This window comes from Heteronotia binoei, chromosome 17 (genome assembly GCF_032191835.1).
Source record: "Heteronotia binoei isolate CCM8104 ecotype False Entrance Well chromosome 17, APGP_CSIRO_Hbin_v1, whole genome shotgun sequence".
NCBI classification, from domain to species: domain Eukaryota; kingdom Metazoa; phylum Chordata; class Lepidosauria; order Squamata; family Gekkonidae; genus Heteronotia; species Heteronotia binoei.
This window is the reverse complement of record NC_083239.1, coordinates 17,483,830-17,509,323: the sequence shown is the minus strand read 5'-3', so window position 1 is coordinate 17,509,323 and position 25,494 is coordinate 17,483,830. Positions and strand designations below refer to the sequence as shown.

The following is a 25,494-nucleotide window of genomic DNA, read 5'->3' as shown; positions in this document are numbered from 1 at the left end:
AGTCTATTGCCCCCCCCCCACGGTTCTGGCGCTTTATGCTTTTTCCCTGACCGGGTGGTCACAACGCCCGCTATGGCGCTAGGAGTCTACCACCTCCTCCTTTTGACTCTCGTGCTGGGGCAGCCTCGATAGTGCATCAGCTAGAAAGTTTTTCGACCCGGGAATATGCTTGAGGGTAAAGTCAAACTTTGCAAAGAACCCGGCCCACCGGATCTGTTTTTCGGTCAATTTCCTACACCCAGTAAGCGCTTCCAGATTCATGTGGTCAGTCCAGATCTTAAATGGCACCCTTGCTCCCTCTAGCCAGGACCGCCATGTTTTCAATGCAAAAGTCACTGCAAATGCTTCCTTGTCCCACACCGACCAGTTGCACTGTTCTTGTGAGAATTTTTTTAGAAATATAGGTGCATGGTCTCAACCTCCCCTCCGAGTCTTTCTGTATTAATATGGCTCCTACAGCCACGTCGGAAGCGTCACATTGGACCACGAAGGGTTTAAGCTCATCGGGCTGGGCTAACACCGGTTCACTTGTAAATAAGCGTTTGAGCCATTCAAAGGCTTTTTGGCAAGTGGGGGTCCAAGCTAATTTCGCCCCCGTTTTTTTCGCTTTGGGCCCCTTCCCCTTAGTCTTTAGCAAGTCTGTTAGGGGCAACATCACCTGGGCAAACTGCTGAATGAAGCCCCTGTAAAAATTGATGAACCCGAGGAAAGATTGTAGCTGTCTACGTGTCCTCGGGGGTTCCCAATCCAACACTGCTTGTATCTTGGCGGGGTCCATCGCCAACCCCTTCCCAGAGACACGAAACCCCAAATAGTCGAGTTCTGTTTGGTGGAACTCACACTTCAATAGTTTGGCATACAGTTTATGTTCATACAAGGTAGCGAGCACCTTCCTCACCAGTTGTACATGGGAGGCTAGGTCTTTTGAATAGATAATGATGTCATCCAGGTACACCACTATCCCCTTGTACAGGTACTCCCTCAAGACCTCATTTATAATATTCATGAATACTCCCGTGACCCCCTGGAATCCAAAAGGCATCACTAAGTATTCAAACTGTCCCATGTTAAACGCAGTCTTCCACTCGTCCCCTTCTTTGATTCGTACTCTAAAGTAGGCATCTCTCAGGTCCAGTTTCATTAATATGGACCCCTCCGACACCGATCAGGGGGATGGGGTAGGCATTGGACATCGAAATACCATTTATCCCGCGAAAGTCAGTGCAAAGTCTAAGGCCCCCGTCTTCTTTTTCCGGAACAAGATGGGCGCGGCATGCAGAGTGGTAGCCGGCCTAATGAAGCCCCTTTTTAAATTCTTGTCTATGAATTTCCTTAGCTCTGCTTTTTCTGCCCACCCCATGGAGTACAGTTTGGCTTTGGATAGTTCCTGGCCAGGGATTAGTTCAATGGCGCAGTCGGTGCTCCGGTGTGGGGGGAGGTCATTCGCCTCCTCCTTGCTAAACACCCTGCGCAAGTCCTGATACTCTCGGGGGATGGATTGAACCTCTTCCACGGACACACAAATCCTTTCGTTTCTGGAGGGGTGGATCCCCAATCCCCCAGCCAATGATGGTGCGTGCACCTTTTGTCAGTAAAGTCTATGGTTTGATCCCCCCACTGTATGTCCGGCTGGTGCTTGGCTAACCATCCAACTCCCAGTACTATATCAAAGGAGGAGGAGGGGGCGATCACGAAAACCTCAACGTCCCAAGGGTTCTCTATTCCTACCAGTACGCCCTGAGCCTCTTCTACACAGGGCTCCCCTCGCATTATGGACCCGCCCATTTGTTCGAATTGGATTGGGTGGGGCAGGGGCTTTCGGATTAGTCCAAGAGCATCCACCAGCTTTGGGGTGATAATTTCTCGTGTGCACCCAGAGTCAATTAGGGCTCAAGTGTGCATGAAGCGTTTAAGCTTCCGATTTAGCAAAGTCAGTGGGACAAAAAATAGGGATCCGGTTATTCTCACCCGTAATGGTGCCGTTAGATCCACGACCTGCCTCTCGGCACCCCTCAGTGCAGGTTGTTCTCGTTTTCCTCCGGCTCGGTTCCCCATGACTCCTCACTCCACTCCTAAATTATAGTATCCTCGTCTAGCACCATCGATGTTGCGGTGCTTCCTCGACGCGACTCTTTGGGCCTGGTCGTCACCTTCTTGGGCCCTGTCGCTGTAGGCTTCGGGGTAAGGAGGGGGCTTGAGATTTTTCTGGGCAGTTGGCCACCAGATGGCCCGGGTCGCCACAGCGAAAGCACTTACAACCCGTGGGGGGCTTCGTGGTTCCCCCTGGGGTCAATCCCTTCTTCGGCTCTACTTTGCCCCCTGACCGAGCCTCATGCCCCCCCTTTCCCCCTTGCTGAAGTTGGTATTGGAGAGCCACTCGCTTCATGTTGGCTTCCACCTCACCGGCTAGTTGCACCCATCCCACTAGAGTCATGGAGCGGGCTTGCTGAGGGGCCCAATCCAGGAGACTGGCTTTCAGGCCCCGCTGGTAAGTTTCGATCTTCATCATCTCACTCCAGCCTCGAATTTTGGTGCACTGCGCCCTGAAGTCAGCAGTGTACTCACGCACCGATTTCGACCCCTGGTGCATGTCTCGCAGAGCCGTGATGGCCTGGGTCTCTTGGAGGGGGTCCTCGTACTGGACTAATAGGGCCTGTAGGAACCCGGCCACACTATCAAGTTCGGGGCCCCACATCTTGTACAGGCTTATGTACCAGCATCTGGCAGCCCCCGTCAGCTTGGAGCCGAGATAGTCCACTCGGCTGAAGTCGTCTGGGAACGTGTTCCCCCAATAATGCATGTAGCTAGTGGCTTGGATGGTGAAATATTCCACCTCTTCTGGGTCACCGTCGAAAATGGCATCTAGCTCCCGGCCCCTCCTGTAGTCTCGTGACCCGGGGAGTGCTGGCACTGGGTGGGGCTGGAACCACCGGAACCGCTGGTGGAGCTGGCGCTGCTGGCAGTGCCGGCGGGGTGGGTGGTGCGGGTGGGGCCCTCCCAAAGTCGCACAGTAACAGCCAGTCAATCTGCATCTGCATCTCTCACGCCATGAATGTGGCATTCGCTTGGATCTTGTCCCGCAGTTCTTGAGCCATGGCTGCCATCTCTCCCCTCACGGTCTTTAGGATGCCCATTTCTTTTGGGGGGCTCCTGTCTTCCTCCTCTGAGTCCGACCCATTGTGGCAGTCGTCGTCTGGCCTTGGTCCTCCCCGTTCTTCATCATCTCGAATGGGGCATTCATCCCCTTGTTCCCCGGGGTTCCCGCTCTTCCCCCCTTTCATGGGCCTCGTCAGGAAGGTCTCGTGGTGTGCCTGGGCCTCGTCCATCAGGGTAGTGGAGGTGCGGGGCTCCCACTTCCGAGGGGTGATGAACACTCCTGGATGTGTAGTGAGGACCCACGTCCCCCAACTCTCTGGGCCCCAACAATGTGCCAGGGGGGAGTCTTTACTCCTGTTCCTTCAAAAGGTTCAGTAGGTTCTCTGTTATCAGGAACTTTTTCAGCCATCCAGCTTAAAAGTTGTTGGTATAGATAAACTCTTAGTAATGGATCAGTTCCAAAATGTCAAGCAAGCAGATTTCAAAGTAACCAGTCCTTGAGTTGAAACAAAGTATGGTTTATTGATAATCCATGTGCTTCTATTGAGTCAGGTATTGGAACTGATATAAAGTAACAGTAGAATGCATACTTAAAGGTGGCACATCAAAGGTTCTCTAAACATTGCAACAATTGCTAAACAATCCTGTGTTCACGTGTGAAAATTCACATAGTACTTCTTTATCTCCTTTGTGGTTACTCTTCCTGGGTCCAGGCCTGGCCTGGGAAATTGTCCCTGGAGGCTTTATCTTCAAAGAGCAAATTCCTGCATTTGTTAGTAAAAGCGAAAGAGGCACCGGCCAATTCTCTACTTTGATGTGCCTCAGCTTAGTTCAGGGTTAGTAACATTTTAAGCATGGCAGTTATATTCAGATAAACATAGGCGGTTATAGAAAGATAAAACATTGCTTGACACTGGGGAACTGACAGGGCAAGACTGGAAGACTACGCCCATCATTCTTACTTTGCACAGATCACCTGGCAAGTTTACTGACAGGGATAAAATTCTTGGCTTACACGCCCTCACCCCTCACCTGTTTTAAGTGGAGGGAACTCAGTGAAAATAGCTTGTTCCACCCCGCTCAAACACAGATTGAGAAGCTCTTCTTACTAGGTGGAATTCACCATGATACCTGGCTTTTCCATTAAAGAAAGCTGTGCTCTTCTGAAGGGTTACAGCTCAAGGCTAGTTTCAGAGGACAGCTATGGTGATCTGCATTAGAAGAGGGAGAGGCACGTGCAGTAGCTCCTTAAAGATCAACAAGAACTTCAGAGTATAAGCTTTCGCACGTCAAAGATTAGGGAACCATATTTTGAACTATATTTTGACAATGAGTGCTCTGTCCACCCTCTTAAGTGTGACTCAGCACCCTTTCTCAAGTTTGTCTAACATTGCCTATAATTCGTAATATTCTGGAGGAATTGACCGGATCCATCCATGAGAATTGAAGGCCTGGAATAACTGCTCACAAGTCACAACCCCACCTGACAAGGAAAGTAAGCTATTGGAGGCTGCAAAGGAGCCAGTTCTCACCTCCCACCCCCACCACTTTAGGCCTTTGATGTGCAACTGTTGAGTAATATCAGCTGTGGGTATGAAGTTTTATGGATTTACAAGGCCCTGCAGCAAACTGAAGATGTTAAATCCTTTCCAAAGACCAAGTATTACTTGCAGTTTCCATGCAAGTAGATATCAATGCAGTTTCAGAAATAATGCTCCTAGGCTTGGTTCTAAAGCAGGGACATGCAGACCTTTCAGCCTGAGGGCCACCCTGTGGACTCTTTTCACCTTTGAGGCCTCTAGTTAAGTTTGAGGGCTGTCTTATTTATTGGTTGTTTTATCTCAATTACTTACCCTGCATTCCAGTTGTTTTGGAGAAAGGCGGCCATATAAATATTTTAAACAAATAAACAATGAAAGCCCCGTTTCATAAGCTTTACACCTTCCTCTTAGTCACCTTCCTGCTCTCTTAACTACAAATAGTAATAGATTTGCAAATATGGACTGTTCGACAGCTTGCAGTGCAAAAAGATACACTTAAGAAAAGCTGAAAAGAAAAGTGTAAAAAACCTCCAACATGAAGATTCTCCAAGATCAGTGTTAAGTCCCTTGAAGCCTCAGCAAGTTGACTGGAGCTCTGAGTGCTTAAAGGAGAGAGCCAGGCTACATCCTCAGAGTCACACACAACCTGCTGGTGCCTTCCATCCAGCCCTCAACTGGCTTCACAGGATGGTGGGTACAATGGCCTGCTGGCAGTAGAGGCTCCTGAAAAATTTTCAGAAGGTAGCTGTGATGGCCTGCGGTGAAGACAGCCAGATTCAAGTCCAGTAGCACCTTAAAGACTTTCAGGGTGTAAGTTTTTGAGAACAAGAAAGTTTAAAGCCTGAAAATCCTGTTGGACTCTGCTACTGGACTCATATCCTCCTGAAAAATTAAGCAGCTCAAGAAGCCAGAGTGGATGAAGTGCTATGCCTGCAACTACCCCAGCTCTGGGGACTCCAAGCTTGATCCTGGAACTTCCAGTGCCCAGCTCTGAGATGGCAAAAGCAGTTCTCAGATGTGGCTCCCATGATCAGAGATATGTTTCCCCTGGTTCAGAACCAAGTCTTAGCCAAGACCATATACAAACAAGTAACTGTTCTCATTTGTTCACTTTCTTTGCATCTCGGGCAGGGTTAGAAAACTATCAGGCCTGCAGAAATCTGAAGCTGGCATCTAAGCGTACTGAAATATTTATTCAGGTCTATCCAGGGTCAGAGCCAAAAAGCTTGGTGTTAAGTCCCAGGGAGGAGATGAAAAAGAGCAATGCTTGTGTTTAAGAACTGGAAATAGTCTGCCAGTCCACTTCTTTGGAATTGTTCAATATTAAAAATTATGTTATATAACATATTGATATTGAACTCTTCTATAACATATATTCCAGGCACTTGAGAAAAAGAGATGGGCAATCAAACATCACAAGCTCTGCACTGCCACAAGGGTCAAGGGAGGGCAAGACAGTCACATCTACTTGATAATGTGCTACAAGAGGGCTGAATTTCAAAGAAGGAATTCTCACAACACACCAGGGTGAGGAGGGGCAGGGGACAGAATAAGATGCCCGGAGAAACCAAAGGAGGAAGTTATAGGGGGAAACCTTAAACTGACGAGCAGACCCAGCAGAACTTGCAATAGTGATCATCAGCTGGAGAAGCTCCACTTTGGGAAGGACATGCAGCTCTTGACACCAGTGGTTCTGGATCCAAAGGAACCTGTGGGAAAGACTGGCAAGGTGCATCTGGAAGAGTAGAGGGGGGGAGAGTTTGGGAAAGGGGAAAGAGTCAGATACAGTATGCCTCCACAATGTGACCAGTTCAGTGTTAAGGACTTTTAAATGATGACGTTATGTACATGCTTAAGACTTACGAGGTCAGCTTGATCAAGCACTCTCAGGATCTATATAGCACACAACAGAGTAACTTCAGAACTGTAGGGCAGGTCATTCCCTAAGCATTTGGCCCCCTCACTGTGCAGCAAATGGAAAATCAGTTTTGAACATTCAATCGTCCCAGCATGCTCATACAGACAGACCCTATCGGGCTAGTGAAATACCAAAATGAAATGTGCATCCAGGAAGTGAATGCCAACAGTCTCACAAACAGAGAAGAATAAGGCAGGAAAGACAACACTGGGGAAGGCTTGGCTGGCCAAAAATTTGTTTGGGCATCCTATTAAGGCCACAGTAGCCAGCCAAGAACCCTGCAAAGCCAGCCACAGATGGGACAGTGTACTGTCATTAACAATAGCAACTATATTGATTAATGGACTGATTGTTTAACTAACCTATTTACATCCAACCCTTCAACTCAAAACATTCTCATGATGGCTCAAAGGATAAAACACACAATATTTTAACTATGATTTATCCCCCCCATCATTAGATCAAATCAAAATCACCAAAACAGGCATCTAGATCAAGAACCACTTTTCAGTTGCAGAGTCTAGAAACAGTGGTAAAAAAAGAGAGAAGTTAAAAGATCCTGCATGAAGTTATTCAGAGTAGATGAACACAACAAAATACTCAAAAGAATATAAAAGCACAGAAGGAAAGCCAGACATAAAAAAGACAATCTGGAATTCCTTGCTTTGGAATGTGGTTCATTTATACGCCACCTTTCTCCTCAGTGGGACCCAAAGTAGCTCATATTTTCTCCTCCTTTCATTTTATTCTCCCAACAATAACCCTGTGAGTTGGTTAGGCTGAGACTGGCTCAAGGTCTTGCAGCAAACTTCCATGACAGACTAGAGATATGAAGCAGGGGTCTCCCAGATCCTAGTCTGACCCTTTAACAACTACCCCATGCTGGCTCTCCATTTGTAATGCTTTTAAAAAATTGCAAGCTGTTCCTTTTTTTTTTTTTTGAGAATGTGACTGATAAGTTTTAAAATCTATTATAATATTGTACCCTATCTTCCCAACCAGCAAGAAACATGATATATTTTTAATGCTATTTCAGTAAGTTGAATTCTTTACTTAGTACTTCAACCTACATTTTCCCTGTGCTTTGGACAAACTGTGGCATACACACAACCCAGCAATTGATGCAGCTTTATGATGCAATTTTACAGTGCAACCTTAGGGGGAAAAGTCTGCACCAAATGTTCCAGCTCTCAAAACACAACAAAAATAAATGTAGCACATGTGTGCACGCACACACACTCCCTTCTCAAAAATGGACTGACTCAGTTTTTACCATCAGGTACTTGGAAAGACAAAGGCTAAACAATTTCATCATTTTTTGCCTTCTGTAGTCACAGGATGTTAACACAAGAAGATTTTCGGAGGAAGACAGCACAGCTACAGCCAGTTGGTGGGTTTCTTTGGACTGCCTCCTTAGCAACACACAGGAAGCTAGCTCCACTGAATCTCAAGGCAGTGGCTGCTGCAACGCTTTGCGGTCAGAAAGCTACACTTCCTTGACCCTCTGTTTTTCTTTCCCTCTCCCCTCCTCCACCCCAAGCACAAACAGCTGCTATTATCTTTCAATACGCTGTGTGCACATGGATCTTTTCCTTTGTTGACAGTGGCTTCCTTTTAAGCTTCAACCATATTTCCCATACCCTCTTTGTCTGCAAAAGATTCACTCCTTCCCATCTACTGGTGCAACTGGGAACTGTTAACAGGACCACTGAGAAGTCGTATTTAAAAATCACAGTTCAATGTCAAGGTTATGGTTGCAGGCTTACCTGGAGACAAGTTCCATTACCTGTAATGGGACTTACTTCCAAGTAGGTACACCAAAGAACACAGCTGTTACCAGGAAGTTTCCACCAATATTGAACAGAACTAATAACCTGTGTTTAGGATTGGAAAGGGCAAGGCTGATGTCAGAGGAGGTCAGTATACACACAGCAATTCCCCACAGGCAAGGGCTATGTTGCAACTGTAGTACAGGACATTCAGCATCTAACACATCTGGCACTGCATCAATGCTCTCTAATGCAACAGCAACAGCAACGAGACAAGTTTTTTCAGCCCAGCTTCTTTAAGTATGCCATGCAGAAGAAGGGGGAATGCATCATGCTTGCTTAAACAATGCCTAATTAGAGGAAATTGAAGAAAAGGGTCTGTACAAACATGTAAATACCCTCAATACACAGGGTTCAATCATGTTATACTCAGCCTGAGCAATCGTTTTACATGTGATCCCTTGTCCAATTTTCACAGCTGCAGCCCACTTCTTCTTAGAGATACAAGCTGCTGCTTCTCCCACAGCCATCCTATTTCTACCTTTTATTTCCAAGGTTGCTGCAGCATCCTTTGTAATGAAGCTTCTGCTGCAACAGCTTAAGCAGCCCTCGGGTTTTTAAGCCAGTCTCAGCACCTCATCAAACAGGACCTCCCCTCCACCCAATATGGTCTCTGTTCTGTATGTAGCCTGAGAAACCATTTTAAAATTGTCTTAACACAAAAAATGCTGTGGAAAGCAAGGGGCCCTAGCCTTTTTGGGCTTGCAGGTCATTTAGCAATTCTGACACAAAGAGCAACCACAAAGTGGCTACCATAAAAGACAGTGCTAACCATGACATTTTAGGAAGTAAGATCACATATATCTCTAACACAAATCTTTTCAACATTTCAGGCAAAGATCCTCATGATGTAGGGGCTGCTGCTGCTGCAGCAACTTTTAAAAAGTCTATACAGACAATTGTATCTCCAATGGCCAATCAGAAGCCATGCTGGGTAAAAGTTCCACCTGACTACATCCATTTTCTTAAAAAAAACAACCACTTGGCAGCATTATGTTGGGGACCCCTGGTCTACACCAATCTACACCAAGTTACTACCTAGCCATGGCTTGTAGCAGGTTTCCAAACTCTGGTTAAGAGAGAATAGGACTAGCATTCAACCACGATGAAGACTGGGGCAGATGCAACAGAAATATGATGAGGATCATACGAGGAAAGGGAAACTTTGCAAATGAATGTGGAGGGAGCAAGTGGCCTTGCACTTTAACAAGCAACAAAAGACAGCATTGCATCTGCAACCTACAGAAGACATCTGCCCTGCCTCTTAGCCCGCCAGATTGTTGTGGTACGAACTCGGGAAAGCAAGCAAGAACAGACAGGGGATTCAGGTACCCAAAGTCAGGAAACTGTGCCCCAATTATGCCTTTCTGTTGCAGAGTCCCTAATGCAAGAAGCACGAACCACAGTTTGAAGACGGCAACACAGCTATTCTGTCCCTGCATTCCACATCTCTTAACCCAATCCATGACAACAGGCTCAAATTGTTTCCAAAATCCAGGTAAGATGCATTACTTTGAATACAGGCTGGCTTGAGCTCAAGATTACTCAGGATTCTGCTACCTCCGTTCTTACATTGAAGAAACCACAGGTCAGCAGCATGGCAAACAAGTTTGGGTGGCAGCTTGTTTGTACCTCTCCTTATACTTTCTAGGAGATCTCATGTTCTTCACCTTATTGAAGAGGGCCATGTAATTAGCCTCTGTGGGGCTAGACCCCGGGTTTTGTCCCCATCATGGCTTTTAACTAACATTTTATTTTAGCGGCCCCGTGGCACAGAGTGGTGAAGCTGCAGTACTGTGGTCTGAACTCTCTGCTCATGACCTAAGTTCGATTCCGGCAGAAGCTGGATTCAGGTAGCCGGCCCAAGGTTGACTCAGCTTTCCATCCTTCTGAGGTCGGTAAAATGAGTACACAGCTTGCTGGGGGCAAAGTGTAGATGACTGGGGAAGGCAATGGCAAACCACCCCATAAAAAGTCTGCTGTGAAAACGTTGTGAAAGCAACATCACCCCAGAGTCGGAAATGACTGGTGTTTGCACAGGGACCTTTCCTTTCCTTTAAACCTTCACAATTCTTGTTAGGAAAGTATTTCTGTCTTTCTTGTAGCCAACTAATATTTCTTTGCATACTTTTGAAACTTTCCTGAATATGCCGAAGACTTCTTTTTTCCCTGAAGGAAGCCTTGTTTTACAGAGCCATGAAGCCTGCATGAGTGCAGAGGCACGCAAGAAGATATCTGATACTCTGCCCCAAGAAAAGCTACCATTGAAGTCCCTCTAAAACCCAGATACTTTGTAACATAACCAAATATGTAATACAATATAACTGAATACAAACAAATATTTGGACTTTTGGAAGCACTCAATATTTTGAGGGGTTTTTTGTGTGGGGGGGATATTAGCTTTCTCTGTAGCCATTTTATCTCCCCCTCCTCTTTAAAGGGTTTTAGTTTGGTTTTTATTGGATCCTTTGCTCTGAGCAATTGCTACCTTACCAAACATTTAGGATTTTGCGAGAAACAAGCTCCATCAGTGCCCATATTTTATATATAGAATTTGGGTTTCCTGTAGCAGATTCCTAACACACACCCTGGTTACAGAAGTTTCTAGACAGAACTGGGGATGCCCCCAGAGGCCACCTAGCCTGACCCCTTTTCCAGACAGTAGCTGCCATGCTAACCTACAGTAGCTACCACGCCTGCCTGCAGTTATTCCCTCTGCTCCTGACATGAATCCCCACAATTCCAGATGTGATAAGGATAGCCTTAAGGAGTATGCACTGAGCATATTGAACACAGGTGCTATCTTTCCACTATGCATGTCTGAAGGCAGAACTTGGCTTTCGGAATATACAAATTAGTGGATGAGACCAAGAAGTCCTTGAATATAGCATCTCACTTCCAACAGATGCTCTCTGAGAATACCATATGGTGAGCATGAAGGCACCTGATCATGTCCTTTCTGCTACCAGCACCTGCTGCTAAGACAACTGTCTCTGAATACAGAAGTTTCATTTAGCTGTTGTGTTGCTGACAAGCATATCCCTCCAGCTTCTCCCGCAACAAGATTTGGGACTTAGCTCCTGGAAGGACTGCACATTACCCTCTACAGTTATGTGCTCTTAGACTAAATGTACCTCCAAGACCCTCTGTGAGCACATTACAAAATATATCACAGGTTGGAAACATGTTCCTGGGGGTGGGAAGCCCCAAAATATCTAGATTATGGAAGGATGCTAGTCTAGTGGAAATCAGCCATTCCCCTTCATCTCCTCTCATTGGCTGAATTCTTTCTTGGACCCAGCAATGGCAAGCGAGCAGCTATTGATAGGAAAATCCTATTCAGCAAATTAATCCCCGGGGAAATTTAATTCAAGAACTATCTCTGCACACACACAATCTCTATGGTCAATTTAGCTGGTCTGGAGTAATTTTCAGTGTCAAAACAAGGCCCCGGAGATTGTGCCTTTAAAAAAAAATGTACTTGCTTCCAAGGATATTGCTGCTTTCACTTTCCCTCATATTTCTCCAAAACACTGCCACTCTTTTGAGGCCCATGTCCACAGCTACAATCTGAGTTTCTGCACTTTGGACTCTTTGTTTGTAAAGGTCTGTAAGCTCAACAGTTAAAAGTTTATGGTCTAAATATACGCATGACCCATGCAGATTTTTAACTTCTACAACATATTTGCAAACTTTCTACCTTCAGGAGATCCTCTTTACAGGAGCTTGTCTGCCAAGATGCATGTGTTGTGCCAACAAGGCTTCTTACTTACGGCAATCCTATGAATTAATGATCTCCAAAACATCCCATCCTTAACAGCCTTCCTCAGCTCTGGCTTCTTTTATTGAGCCAGTCCATCTCATACTGGTTCTTCCTCTTTGGTTGTACAATGTAAAGGATTTTGGGGGGAAACTAGAGCATCCACACATAGTTTATGTGGGATGTCGGATAAATCCAGTCTGGCCCTCACTGTCCAAGATGAAAAACATAGTGTAAATGGGCTATGCAGAATGCACTCAAGATTGTACAGAAAATGTGCAGGCCCATTGCTGAATGGATCATTGTGAAACTGTCTGAGCTACAAATTGCAAGATTCATAATATAAAAACTATAGCTCTGCACAGATACCCCTACAACATTTTTCCTGTACCACAAAGCCTGTGTGTGGGAGGTTTTTTAAAACAAACAAACAAACAAACATTTTCTATCTTTTTCATCTGTGCTTTTAATTACTACTCTTTATTCTTCTGGACACTTCAATAGCCTGGATTTTAATTTCTGATTGCACGGTTTATTGCTTTTTAATTGTCAAGATTTTACACTGAAACACACACCAAGAATGCTTGCTGTTTTTAACAGGATACTCAAGAAGAAGAATGTCTGCAGGCAGGACTTTCAAGGGAGCCTTTTAGTAACAAACTGTAGCCAAGCGGCACAAACAGCAAAACTATTAATCTTGGGCTTCTCACAGAATCCCTACAGACCTGTCACCAGCACACAGCCACGAGGATGGTGACACAGGAAGGCTGAAGTCAGGAATTAGGTGAAGAAATGGAGAACCAGGTGAGTCACCTTTTTAGAAGAACAGGAAGAGGATAGAATTGGCAGGCAGATAAACTATTAAGAAACTTAAGATGATTCTTCTTCTCTTTGTCAACACTGACCCTTTCAGAAGCAAGGAGATAGAGAGTATGAGTTCTCAAAAGCCAGCACAAGAATTATCCTTGCACTTCAGAGATTTTTTAAAACCCCCAACCCATACTGGATCAAAACCAGGAGTCTGTCTAGCCATGCACGCAGTCCCTAGCAAATCAGAGGGATGCCTCTTGGAAGCTCCTAAGAAGAATGAGATGGAGACAGTCACTTCCTGATGCCTGCTCCAGGCAACTCAATAGGCACATTGCTTCTGAAAATGGCAATTGTACTTATCACGTCAGGCGTAGTTGCTAACAGCTTGATCCTTGATGCATTTGTCTTACTTTGTTAAAACTAGAGGCTTTTGCAAGCTCTTGATGGCAATGAATTTCATATATTAACTACATGCTTTGGGGGAATTACACTTTCCCCATGTACCTGTTTCTGTACTAATACACATCACTGAATGACTTGACTTCTACTACTGAGAGAATATCTACAGCTCTATAGCAGCCTGTGTAGCTCATATGAGATGGAACTTGTCAGAGCTTGGAAGCTAAGCAGGATAGGCTATCAAGGAAGACTAGGGTTGCTAGGTAGAGGAAGGCAATGGCATACAACTTCTGCTCTCTTGCCTTTTAAGGATCCCTGGACCAAAGGAGGCCAAACTGAAAGTAACAAGAGAGCAGGCCTTCTCCGTAATGGCCCCCCACTGGTGGAATCAATTACCGGAGGAAGTGCGAGCCTTGCGGGACTTTAGTCAGTTCTGCAGGGCTTGCAAAACTACCCTCTTTATGCAAGCATATAAGGAGTCCTGAAAACGATACCTTGCCATCGAAAAATATCTACTGAATAGCACCTTAATTTATGGTAGTCTTAACTTTTATGTAGTTTTAACCTTATGTAACTGTTTTTAAATGTATGTATCAATTGTATTTTAAAATTGTCTTATGTAAATCATGGGAAACCATGTCTTGTTAGCCGCCCTGAGCCTGCTTCGGCGGGGAGGGCGGGATACAAGTTAAAGTTTATTATTATTATTATTATTGAAAAATCTATGAAGTGTAACTTCATGTGGTTCTCACAAGTCAGAGACTCTGACAGCACTAAAATATTATATCATGCCCTTCACGATCTTTCTAAACTCAGAAACACAAGCAATTCCATGTAGTTGTGTTTCCAGAACAAATTAACATGGTTACAATCTTGTATTCCCCATCAGTCCATTGCAACTACATCCCTCTCCCAACACACCTCCTTTTTTGGTTCTCCACTTACAATTACGAAATGTGGGTATCTTTACCTACAACTATGCACCACTCTGTAGCACAGTGCCTGGTGTAATAACACATTTTTCTCCAAACAAGCAGTCAGGGAAGTTTCGCAAACACCAGTCCTTTTCGCAAATGCCAGTCCTTTTCCCATACTACTCAATGCTGCCCTCAATACAGACATGCCAGTGAGCAATTTTGGGGGACTTGCAAGGTTGCTTTGGCCTCCAGAAAAGCAAGCACAAGTTGTCAAGGGGTAACTATACCACATAAAGTGAGTTTTGAGCATGTACCTTATTTATACTGTTCAACAGATTTGTTTTTACAGCAGACACTACAAAACGGTAACAGAAATAAATCATAACATGTAGTGGCTAATATATACAAATTAGGCGCCCTGACTTCATAGAGTCTGCTTCAGAGGCAAAGGAGAAAAGCCTGTCCAGAGGCATTACTCCCTCTGATAGACTTTGTATTAGTTGCTCATTGAAGGGACCAGCAGAAGCTTGGTCTAGGTACCATAAATAACCCTTTAAGCGACCAACATGCCACAAAGACAACTGACACAGCAGAGGAGAGCAAGTCAGTTTCACAACTGCCCCAGGGTAACAATGTAAAATTCTCCCTACTCCCCTGAAGAACTGGAAAAGGACAGAAAATATGAAAAGTGTTGAGACACAACAGGGTCAAAGTATGAAGCTTAAGTCACCCAATACTCCCTCTAAACTGTGGAGCCTTGTGAGCTGCTGGCATTAAAGTCATGAGTGAGCAATATGAATGCTGCATAAATTAGTTTGCTCTGGGGCCAACCTTCCTGAGCTAAGGCAAAAATGTGTGAGCTGGAGGCTAAAAAACTATGCTCTAGCTCACCCTAACTCAACTTAGAGGGAACACTGCCCAGAACTTTAGCCAATTTCAAAGCTCCAAGCACACAAAATTCAATCCCACCTCATGCATAATTAGGAATGGGATGGGTTATTTTGCCAGGTGCAAGATAGGTTGTAAAAAATGTAAATCACAGATAGCCTTGCACAAATAGGTGGGTTTTCAAGATGCCAGCAGACTCCAGAATTGTTGAAATGTCTCTAACCCTACATGTCCTCAAGTTACAATAGTGTTCATTTAAACTGGCATTTCTCAAACACAGGATCTGCAAAAGTTCACAAGCCTTTTGTGGGGCCAGAGGAGTAAGTCCCACTCATTTCCACATTGATCACATGAAAACTTGTACCCCATTTTCTAGGAATGGGGCAGAGACTGTCTTATGGGAAGGGGGTGGAATCTGCCTCCTCCTGCTTCAAAGGGAAGGAGTTTATGGTATGCCACTTTTCAGATCACCCCCCAAACACTAGTCACAAATATATTGATTGGTTGCTGGGATCCAATGACTCAATAAAAGGAACTCTGATTGGCTGTGAGGCACCAAGGAAGTACAGCCCTAATGCAGTTCTCATACATACTTCAGGCATAAAAGTAAACTGTTCCACTTTCTGCTGAAATCCTTTGCACTGACAGCACACAAACACACACACACAGATGCCATTCTGCATTTGCAGCAGTAATTGCCAACTGTAATTCTGAACTGAATACCAGAAGTTCTGGTTTTGTGACATGCCAACCTTCTTATATTTCTATGAGCATCTCCTGAAGGTTTCCCAGGTCCCTTTCTACCCCTGTTGAGCAGGCCTCTAGCTAGGAAGTTAACCAATATGGAAGTTTCCTTATCAATCAAGGGGTGAAACGGATTAAACTTGGGTCTAGGCCTTTTAAACTGCAGCTCTTACAGAATCACCTACCCTCTGAGATTTGACCTTGAAGGCCACATACAGACAATAAAAGCATTTGCACCCTAAAACTTGCTTTCAAAGCACAGCTGATAAAAGGTCTCACTGCACTGTTTGGAGCCTGTGACAGGCTGGAAGCTGCATCAGGGCTTATTGTACATGCATTGAAAGAGGGCCACATAACATTTGCTGGTGAGGGAGGAGGGGAGGGCATGTAAAAAAATTTCCATCAAAATTGTGTCCCCAGGCTGCTAAAGAGAACTGCTGATCTATATGAAACTTTCCCTGAATAATTATTTCTAACCTGAAAATCGTGAAGCTATTAAAAGGCCCCCCCTGCCCTGAGTTTGAGGAAGTTGACTGATGCATGTAAAAGAGGCTACATAGCAAAGCTGTACCTGACAAGCCAACCAAGAGGCCACACCATACACTAGAGGTGGAAAAAAGCTTCAAAGCACAAAAGGGAAATAAGTGTCGTCTTAACCCAGATATGGCAATCAGCCAGACCATGAGCAAAAGCAAGTCTGGAGGCATCTTGTATCAGTCTTCCTGACAACATTTCATATACAACTTGTAAACCACAAATAATCTGGAAAAGAGATGTGTGGGGGAGGGGGGGACAGCAGCTTCAATCACAGTTTTCTTATTATTTGGTGATCTCTCCTAGTTCTCTGCAACAATGAAAGTCTGCAGCATATACAAAAAGGAAGTTGGGGGACACCCAGATTTTTAAAAAAACCCTAACCTGTGAGGATATACAGCACTACATTTCAGGATGTATCACACATACATGCCAAGGTTCATCCCTCCCTTTACCCTCTTGACACAGAGCCTTGCCTTATGGAATTTGTTTCCAAAAAGCCTTCTCCGGCTACAGCACTAACATGTACAGTCAGTGCTTTTGGTGTGCCTTCTTGATGATGCCATTATATAACCAACCGCATGTAGTCAAAGTGCCCTCCCCCCCAGTTACTCATAGATTTCTCCCCTGACATACATGCCCAACAAATGCCAATGACAAGCCAGTAACCTCCCCTCCAATCTCCCAGCATTTGATTCCCCTCCAGTACGAGGGGCCCTTTTCACCACCTGTTTGCACCCTCCCGCTTGTCTGTTTCGGGAGACCCGGTACAGCCACACACTGACAGAGCAGCAAGCATTTCCAACAGAAGAATCTGCAATATGTACTACTGCATAAGAAACGTCTGTCATTACTGCACACAGCCTGAAACCCACAGCTCTCTTGAGAAGAAGCAGTACAGTTTACTTCAGTAACACACAAAGGCTTCAACATTTGTTTTGGCCAAACCACCTCCCTCAAAACGTATTAGCATCGTCCTATGCAGAGACCCACATACCCCCTTCCTCCACTTCATCTACAACAGCAGCACAACTGACCACCAAGCAATGTTCCCTCCCCACCCATGCATTTAAAGGCACCACATGTTACCTTTGGCCTGGCAGTCTGCACAGTATTTGTTCTCTTCTTCTAGCAGCAGATTGGCAAGCACCGCCTGATATCTGTCCACATCTCGGACCGATTTGCCCGTCATTGCAGATAAGGAATGGCTCCACAGGAATGTGCGAAATTAAGGGGGGGGGGAGGAAGCACACCCTTTCCTTTCTCAGCTCTGCCAAGTAGGCTTCCCCAGGCTTCCTTGCCTCACACAGCTTAAAAAGCAGCTCCCCGTCCTGAAGTTTTAACTCACATCTGATCACGACCCTGCTTTAGAGAGACTGCCGCTCCCAGAGATGTAACTTCCTCCTTGCCTGAAAAGGCCTTCCTGACACATACAGTGGGAGCACCTCCGACTGCCACTCTGCTTTTATCTTGCCAAGGACTTTCCCACTTCAGTCATACCTTGGAAACACGATGACACACGACACACTACCCGAGGTTTACGCCAGAAGTCCCTGAGCACTTCCCTCTCCCTTCAGCATCCCCCCAACAAGCCACAAGGGTGAAGGCCACCAATAACCTTTGCCAAGCCACATGGGCTTCCAGTCAGCACCCTCAACAGCCTGGGTCACACTTCCCGCAGCACCCGGGGTTCAAAGCCCCCTCCCCGAAGAGTCTGATTGCACAGCCTTCCAAATAAAACACACCAGCCAGACACCCTGAAGCTAGCCCACCTGCAGATTCAACAAGGCTCCATCCACCCTCCACTGAAAACCACCAAAGATGTACAAAAAGACCAATTCAGAGCTCCTTAACTGAACCCCCTCCCAATAATTCCTGAAGTGGGGGCTCCTAGTAAAACTCAAGACAGCCCCCCTTTAATAATACACCTCCCTCAAAACTGTGCCCTACCCTACAGCTTTAGAAAGTTCAGACCCCTTCCCCTCACATTACTCCCTAAGCCCCCTTCAAGGGCTGAGGGCCCCCCCTCAGCGTATTTACAGCCCTCCTATTCCCTCCCCTTCAGTCTCTAGCTTTAAGGGAGGGGAGGGAAGGGAAGGTAGGCGAGCCTCCTCCGGCTGAGGGAAAGGAGGAAAAGAGCGCGCCCCCGTCTCCAGGTAGCAGCTCAGCCGCTACTATGGACACAGATTACACCTCCACTCAGCGCGCCGCAGCTTCCTATTTCCGGTTCTTAGAGAAGGAGGGAGGGAGAGAGCAGGAGAGGAGGGGCTATCAAGCAGGGCACGCCCCCTCACGCTTGATCTTGGTCTCTCTCTTCATTGATTCGTCGATGTTGCCTACCGGTGTAGCGCAGAGAGCCAATCAGAGATTCAAAGAGCAGGAGGGGGAAAATGGGATTGGATGGGATGGAGTGTGGCGTATGGATGGGAAGCGGCACACTGGTCATGAATGTAGTCGGGGGAGGGGGAAAAGTCACTTGGAAGGAGAAGAAAAGCATGAGGGGCTTGCTTATGAATGGAGAAGACGTTCTTTGCATTTAAATAAGGCGGCGTCCAGCAGCGCTTTAGAGACGAGAAAAATATATTTCAGTAGAAGCTTTCTTTAGTGAGATCTCCCCTCAGCAGATGCACTGGAGTTAGTGTTGCTAATCTCCAGGTAATACCTGGAGATCTGGAATTAAATTTGATCTCCCGACTACAGAGATCCTGAAGAAAACGGCTGCTTGATTGGGTTGCCTTTACGACGTTGCAGCCTTCTAAAGTCATTCCCTTTTCTACACCCCCCTTCCCTCAATTTCCGGACATTCCCCAGCCTGGAGTTGGCAACCATACTTGGAAGTATATTCCCTAAAACGACCCACAGTTGAAGACAAAATGCTGTAGTACCCTCTTTATACTCCTGAGGAATAGCTGTATTCAGATTCTCCACATGGACTTTCAAAAGGCTTTTGATGAGGCACCTCACCAAAGACTTATGGGTAAATTTAGCAGTCATAGGATACGAGGATAACTTCTGGACTGAAAAGTGGTTAAATAACAGAAAACAATAAGCGGGAATAAATGGACAGTTCTTACAATGGAGGGAAGTAGGCAGCGGGGTCCCACAAGAATCTGTATTGGGTCAGGTACTATTTCTCTCGGCTTGGCTTCGCGAACGAAGATTTAAGAAGGGTGCAATAGTCCACGTCTGCTGCAGGCTCGCTGGTGGCTGACAAGACCGATGCGGGACAGGCAGGTCCGGCCACAGTGGCTGCAGGGAAAAGTCTGATTTAGGGTTGGTGCTGTAGCAGTGCGATTCTTCCTCAATCTCCTTTTGTCCTCAAGACCAGCTATGCGTGCGTTCTCAAAAGAAGAGACAGCCTGGTGGATGGTGTGCCTCCATGCTTTGCGATCTGAGGCTAGGTCAGACCACTGGTGATGGTTGATGCGACAGGTGCCAAGGGATTTCTTCAAGGAGTCCTTGTACCTCTTCTTTGGTGCCCCTCTATTTCGATGGCCGGTGGAGAGTTCGCCATACAGGGCAATCTTGGGAAGGCGGTGGTTTTCCATCCTAGAAATATGCCCTGCCCAGCGCAGCTGCATCTTCAACAGCAGTGCCTCGATGCTGGTAACCTCCGCCCGCTTGAGAACTTCAGTGTTGGTCACAAAGTCACTCCAGTGGATGTTGAGGATGGTGCGAAGGCAGCGCTGATGAAAGCGCTCAAGGAGTCGCAGGTGATGACGGTATAAAACCCACGATTCGGAGCCGTAGATGAGGGTTGTCATCACAACCGCTTTGTAAACATTGATCTTTGTGCCTTTTTTCAGATGCTTGCTGCTCCACACTCTTTTGTGCAGTCGTCCAAAGGCACGGTTTGCCTTTGCCAGCCTGTTGTCGATCTCCTTGTCGATCTTAGCATCTGAGGAGATGATGCACCCCAGGTAGCTGAACTGCTGGACTGTCTTCAGAACTGATTCACCCACAGTGATGCAGGGAGGGTGATAATCTTCCTGGGGTGCAGGCTGGTGGAGAACTTCTGTCTTCTTCAGACTAACTTCTAGGCCGAATAGCTTGGCAGCCTCTGCAAAGCAGGACGTCATATGCTGCAGAGCTGATACCGAGTGGGAGACGAGTGCAGCATCATCAGCAAACAGTAGCTCTCGGATGAGTTTTTCCATTGTCTTGGAGTGGGCCTTTAGTCGCCTCAGGTTGAACAGGCTGCCATCGGTGCGATAGCGGATGTAGACACCATCGTCATCATCTAGATCTACTGCGGCTCTTTGAAACATCATGCTAAAGAAGATCGTAAAGAGAGTTGGCGCGAGAACGCAGCCTTGCTTTACACCTGTGCCTATTGGGAAGGGCTCCGAGAGGTCGTTGCAGTGTCTGACTTGGCCTCGTTGGTCTTCGTGTAGCTGGATGATCATGCTGAGGAACCTTGGGGGACATCCTAAACGTTCCAAGATTTGCCACAGGCCTTTCCTGCTAACGGTATCGAAAGCTTTGGTAAGGTCGACAAAAGTCACATACAGAGCCTTGTTTTGTTCCCTGCATTTCTCTTGGAGCTGCCTGAGAACAAATACCATGTCGGTGGTGCTCCTGTTAGCTCTGAAGCCGCACTGGCTCTCTGGGAGGAGTTCTTCTGCAATGGCGGGCACCAGTCTGTTCAGGAGTATTCTGGCAAGGATTTTGCCTGCGATGGAGAGCAGGGTTATCCCCTGGTAGTTGGAGCAGTCTGACTTTTCCCCTTTGTTCTTGTATAGGGTGATGATGATTGCATCGCGAAAGTCCTGTGGTAATTTGCCTTGTTCCCAGCAGGTGACAAGTACTTTGTGAAGTGAGTTATGTAGTACTGTGCCCCCATGCTTCCAGATCTCTGGTGGAATTCCATCAACTCCTGCTGCCTTGCCACTTTTCAGTTGCTTGATGGCTTTAACAGTCTCTTCTAGAGTGGGGATCTCATCCAACTCTGTTTTCACTGGTTGAAGTGGGGTGAGGTGAATTGCTGAAAATTGAACTACGCGGTTGGCACTGAAGAGAACCTGAAAATACTCCAACCACCGGTTCAATATGGATGCCTTGTCTGTGAGGAGCACTTGGCCGTCTGCACTACGCAAGGGACTCTGAGTCTGATATGATGGACCATATACTGCCTTCAGGGCTTCGTAGAACCCTCTTAAATCACCAGTGTCTGCACACAGCTGGGTTCTCTCAGCAAGCTTGGTCCACCACTCTTTCTGAATGTCTCAAAGCTTGCACTGGAGGTTGCTACATACAGCGCAAAAGGTTGCTTTTTTCCCAGGACAGGAGGGCTGAGCAAGATGTGCTTGGTAGGCAGATCTCTTTTTCGCCAGTAAATCTTGGATCTCTTGATTGTTCTCATCAAACCAGTCCTTGTTCTTCCTTGTGGAGAACCCGAGGACTTCTTCAGAGATCTGCAGGACGGTAGTTTTTAGGTGTTCCCAGAGTGCTTCTGGAGAAGGGTCTGTGGGGCAACTGGGGTCCTCAATTCTTGACTGGAGTTTTGCCTGGAAGGCAGCTTTAACTTCGGCTGACTGGAGACTGCCAACCTGAAACTTCCTCCGAGGGATACCTCCTCTCCTGGGTGTGGGTTTAAAGTGAAGACGGAGATTGCAGCGTACAAGACGAAGATCCGTATGACATTCTGCACTGGGCATTACTCGGGTGTGTAAGACATCTCGAAGGTCTCTCTGGCGCACCAGAATGTAGTCGATAAGGTGCCAGTGCTTGGACCGTGGGTGCATCCAGGTTGTCTTCAGACTGTTCTTCTGCTGGAAGATAGTGTTGGTGATGGTGAGCTGGTGCTCCATGCAGAATTCTAGCAGGAGGCGCCCGTTGTCATTGCAGTTGCCAATGCCGTGTACTATTTAATTTATTCATAAATGATCTGGAGCTAGGGGTGAGTAGTGTAGTGGCCAAGTTTGCAGATGACACCCAATTATTCAGGATGGTGAAAAGCAAGGCTGACTCTGAAGTGCTCCAAGAGGATCTCCACAAACTGGGTGGGTGGGTGACAATATGACAAATGAAGTTCAGTGTTGGTAAACATTTTGTTCGTTGTTCAGTCACACAGTCGTTTCCGACTCTTTGCGACCCCAGGGACAAAGTCATGCCAGGCCCTCCTGTCTTCCACCATCCTCTGAAGTCTGCTCAAATTCGTGTTTGTTACATCAGTAACACTGTCCAGCCATCTCATCTTTTGCCATCCCCTTCTTCTTTTGCCTTCTGTCTTTCCTAGCATCAGGATCTTCTCCAGGGAGTGCTCCCTTCTCATTTGGTGGCCAAAGTATTTGAGCTTCAGCTTCAGCATCTGGCCTTCCAGTGAACAGTCTGGATTGATTTCCCTTAGGACTGACTGATTTGATCTTCTTGCAGTCCAAGGGATTCTCAGGAGTCTTCTCCAGCACCACAGCTCAAAAGCATCTATTCGTCTGCGCTTGGCCTTCCTTATGGTCCAGCTCTCACAGCCTTACATTACTACTGGGAATACCATCACTTTGACTATACAGACTTTTGTTAGCAGGGTGATGTCTCTACTTTTTATTATACTACCCACGTTCACCATAGCTGTCTTCCCAATGAGCAAACGTCTTTTGATTTCATGGCTACAGTCACTATCTGCAGTGATCTTGGATCCCAGAAATGTGAAGTCTGTCACTACTTCCTTGTCTTCCCCTTCTATTTGCCAAGGTGTGATGGAGCCAGATGCCATGATCTTAGTTTTTTTGATGTTGAGTTTCAAGCCTACTTTTGTGCTCTCCTCTTTCACCCTCAACAAGAGGTTCTTATGTCCTCCTCACTTTCTGCCATTAGAGTAGTGTCATCTGCATATCTGAGGTTGTTGATGTTTTCCCCGGCAATCTTAATTCCAGCTTGTGCTTCATCCAGGCCAGCATTCTGCATAATGTACTCTGCATATAAATTAAATAAGCAGGGTGACAATATACATCCTTGTCTAACTCCTTTTCCTATTCTAAACCAATCAGTTGTTCCATATCCCGTTCTGACAGTTGCTTCTTGACCCTTATACAGGTTTCTCAGGAGTCATGTGCGGTGTCACGGCCCGAGTCTCTGACACGAAGCTGCGGCTGCTATCGTCCTGGCAACGAGCCAGGACCTCTCGCAGACAGCCCAGGCGAAGCACAGGGAGTGGTCGTAAAACAGTCCAGTTGATTGATAACGTAAACAGGCAGGCTGGAGGGTGAGACGGAAGCTTGGTCAGGGAAGCCGAGAGTCAGAAGCCGGGGAGCCGAGCCGAAAGTCAGAAGCCGGGAAACAGAGCCGAGAGTCAGAAGCCGGGAAGCAAAGCCGAGATCAAACGATACCTAAGCCAGTCCGATAAGCAAAGCCAGAGTCCAGAATACCAGTCTATGGGTCAGGCCGGGTCAGGAATGCACAGGTTCTTTCCGAAGCAAGGGGTGCGAGACGCAGACACATCCAAGGGTGTTCGCTTGTTGCCAGCACAGTTTGGCCTGAGGCCAGGATCCCAGATATACTGCTGGCTAATTGGCTCGTTAGAACTCCGGGCTCAGATCTCTTCTAGCCCGCATGCGCGCCTCTCTACGCCTGTTCCTGAATTCCAGGCGTCTCCTCTCGCGCAGGCGGGCCCCAGGTGTTGGTGAGTCTGGGGGAGATGAGCTAGTACCTGGTGTGGCCAGATTGGTTTCAGGTGGCCCCTGCTGCTGGCTGGCTCCTTCAGGACTTACGTCCTCTGTTGCTGAAGGCATCTGCACAGCAGGGGCGGGGTCAGAAGCAGGCACCTGCTCTGAGTCAGCAGGGGCAGGCATGACACTATCCCCCCCCTCAGGCCCCCCCTCATCCAAGCCGCCTGGCTTATCTGGGTAGGCCTCATGAAACTGCCGGAGCAGGTCAGGGGTATGCAGGTGGGCAGCCGGTTCCCAGGAGCGATCCTCGGGAGGGTAGCCTTCCCAGTCCACCAGGTACTGGAGTTGACCTCGGTGCAGCCGGGAGTCTAGGATCTGGTGGACTTCAAACTCTTCCTCATCGTCCACCAGCACCGGTGGCGGAGGCGGTGGTGGAACGTCCCTGTTTGGGTCCGGCGCTGCCGCTGGTTGGAGGAGGGAGCGGTGGAATACGGGGTGTATCCGGAGGTGGGCCGGAAGGCGTAGGCGGAATGCCACGGGGTTGACTTGCGCCTCTATGGGGAAGGGCCCGATGAACCGATCGGTTAGCTTGGAGGACCGGCCAGGAGTCCGGAGGTACCGGGTCGAGAGCCAGACAGAATCTCCGACCTTGAGGGGGGCTCCGTCCTGGCGATGTCGGTCCGCGGCCAGTTTGTAAGCGTCCTTGGCGCGCTGGAGCTGAGTGCGCAGGAGGGCGTGGAGCGCGTGGAGTTCCTCAAGTCGGTCGGTGGCTGCGGGAACGTTGGCGGAGGGGCCGAGCGGAGGGAAGAATCGGGGGTGCAGTCCATAGTTGGCGGCAAACGGCGTGGTCCGCGTAGAGCTGTGGACTGCGTTGTTATACGCGAACTCTGCCAGGGGTAGCAGAGTGGCCCAGTTGTCTTGCTGATAGCTGGTATAGCAGCGCAAGTACTGCTCCAAGGTGGCGTTGGTCCGCTCGGTCTGCCCGTCGGTCTGGGGATGGTAGGCGGAAGACAGGTGTAGTTCTGTCCCCAAACCGTGCTGGAAGGCCTGCCAAAAGCGGGATGTGAATTGTGGGCCCCGATCCGAGATGACCTGCGTGGGTAACCCGTGCAGGCGGAAGACGTGGTTTAGGTACAGCTGGGCAGTCTCCGGCCCGGATGGTACTCTGGCACAGGGGACGAAGTGGGCCATTTTGGTGAACAGGTCCACCACAACGAATATGCAGGTGTGGCCCTGGGATCGTGGCAGGTCTACGATAAAGTCCATGGACACCACGTCCCAGGGACCGGCGGGAGTCGGCAGGGGTTGCAGGAGACCGGAGGGCTTGGCCGGTACGTTCTTGGCTCGGCGGCAGACCTCGCAAGAAGCCACGTAGCGACTAACGTCCGCTCGGACGCGAGGCCACCAGAAGTCCCGGGTCAACAGATGGGCGGTCTTGTGCTGCCCGAAGTGCC

At 47.5% G+C, this 25,494-nt stretch overlaps 1 protein-coding gene across 1 annotated transcript in view; it reads right to left on the bottom strand.

Annotated features, from left to right (window-relative positions):
- SMAP2 (small ArfGAP2) overlaps positions 1-18,629 on the bottom strand; it is a 61,587-nt gene extending 42,958 nt beyond the window's left edge. The window contains exon 1 of the mRNA XM_060258138.1: positions 17,526-18,629. Within this exon, the coding sequence (XP_060114121.1) occupies positions 17,526-17,628 (103 nt within the window). The 5' untranslated portion in view covers positions 17,629-18,629. The remainder of the gene's footprint in view (positions 1-17,525) is intronic.
- Between the last annotated feature and the right edge of the window lie 6,865 nt (positions 18,630-25,494).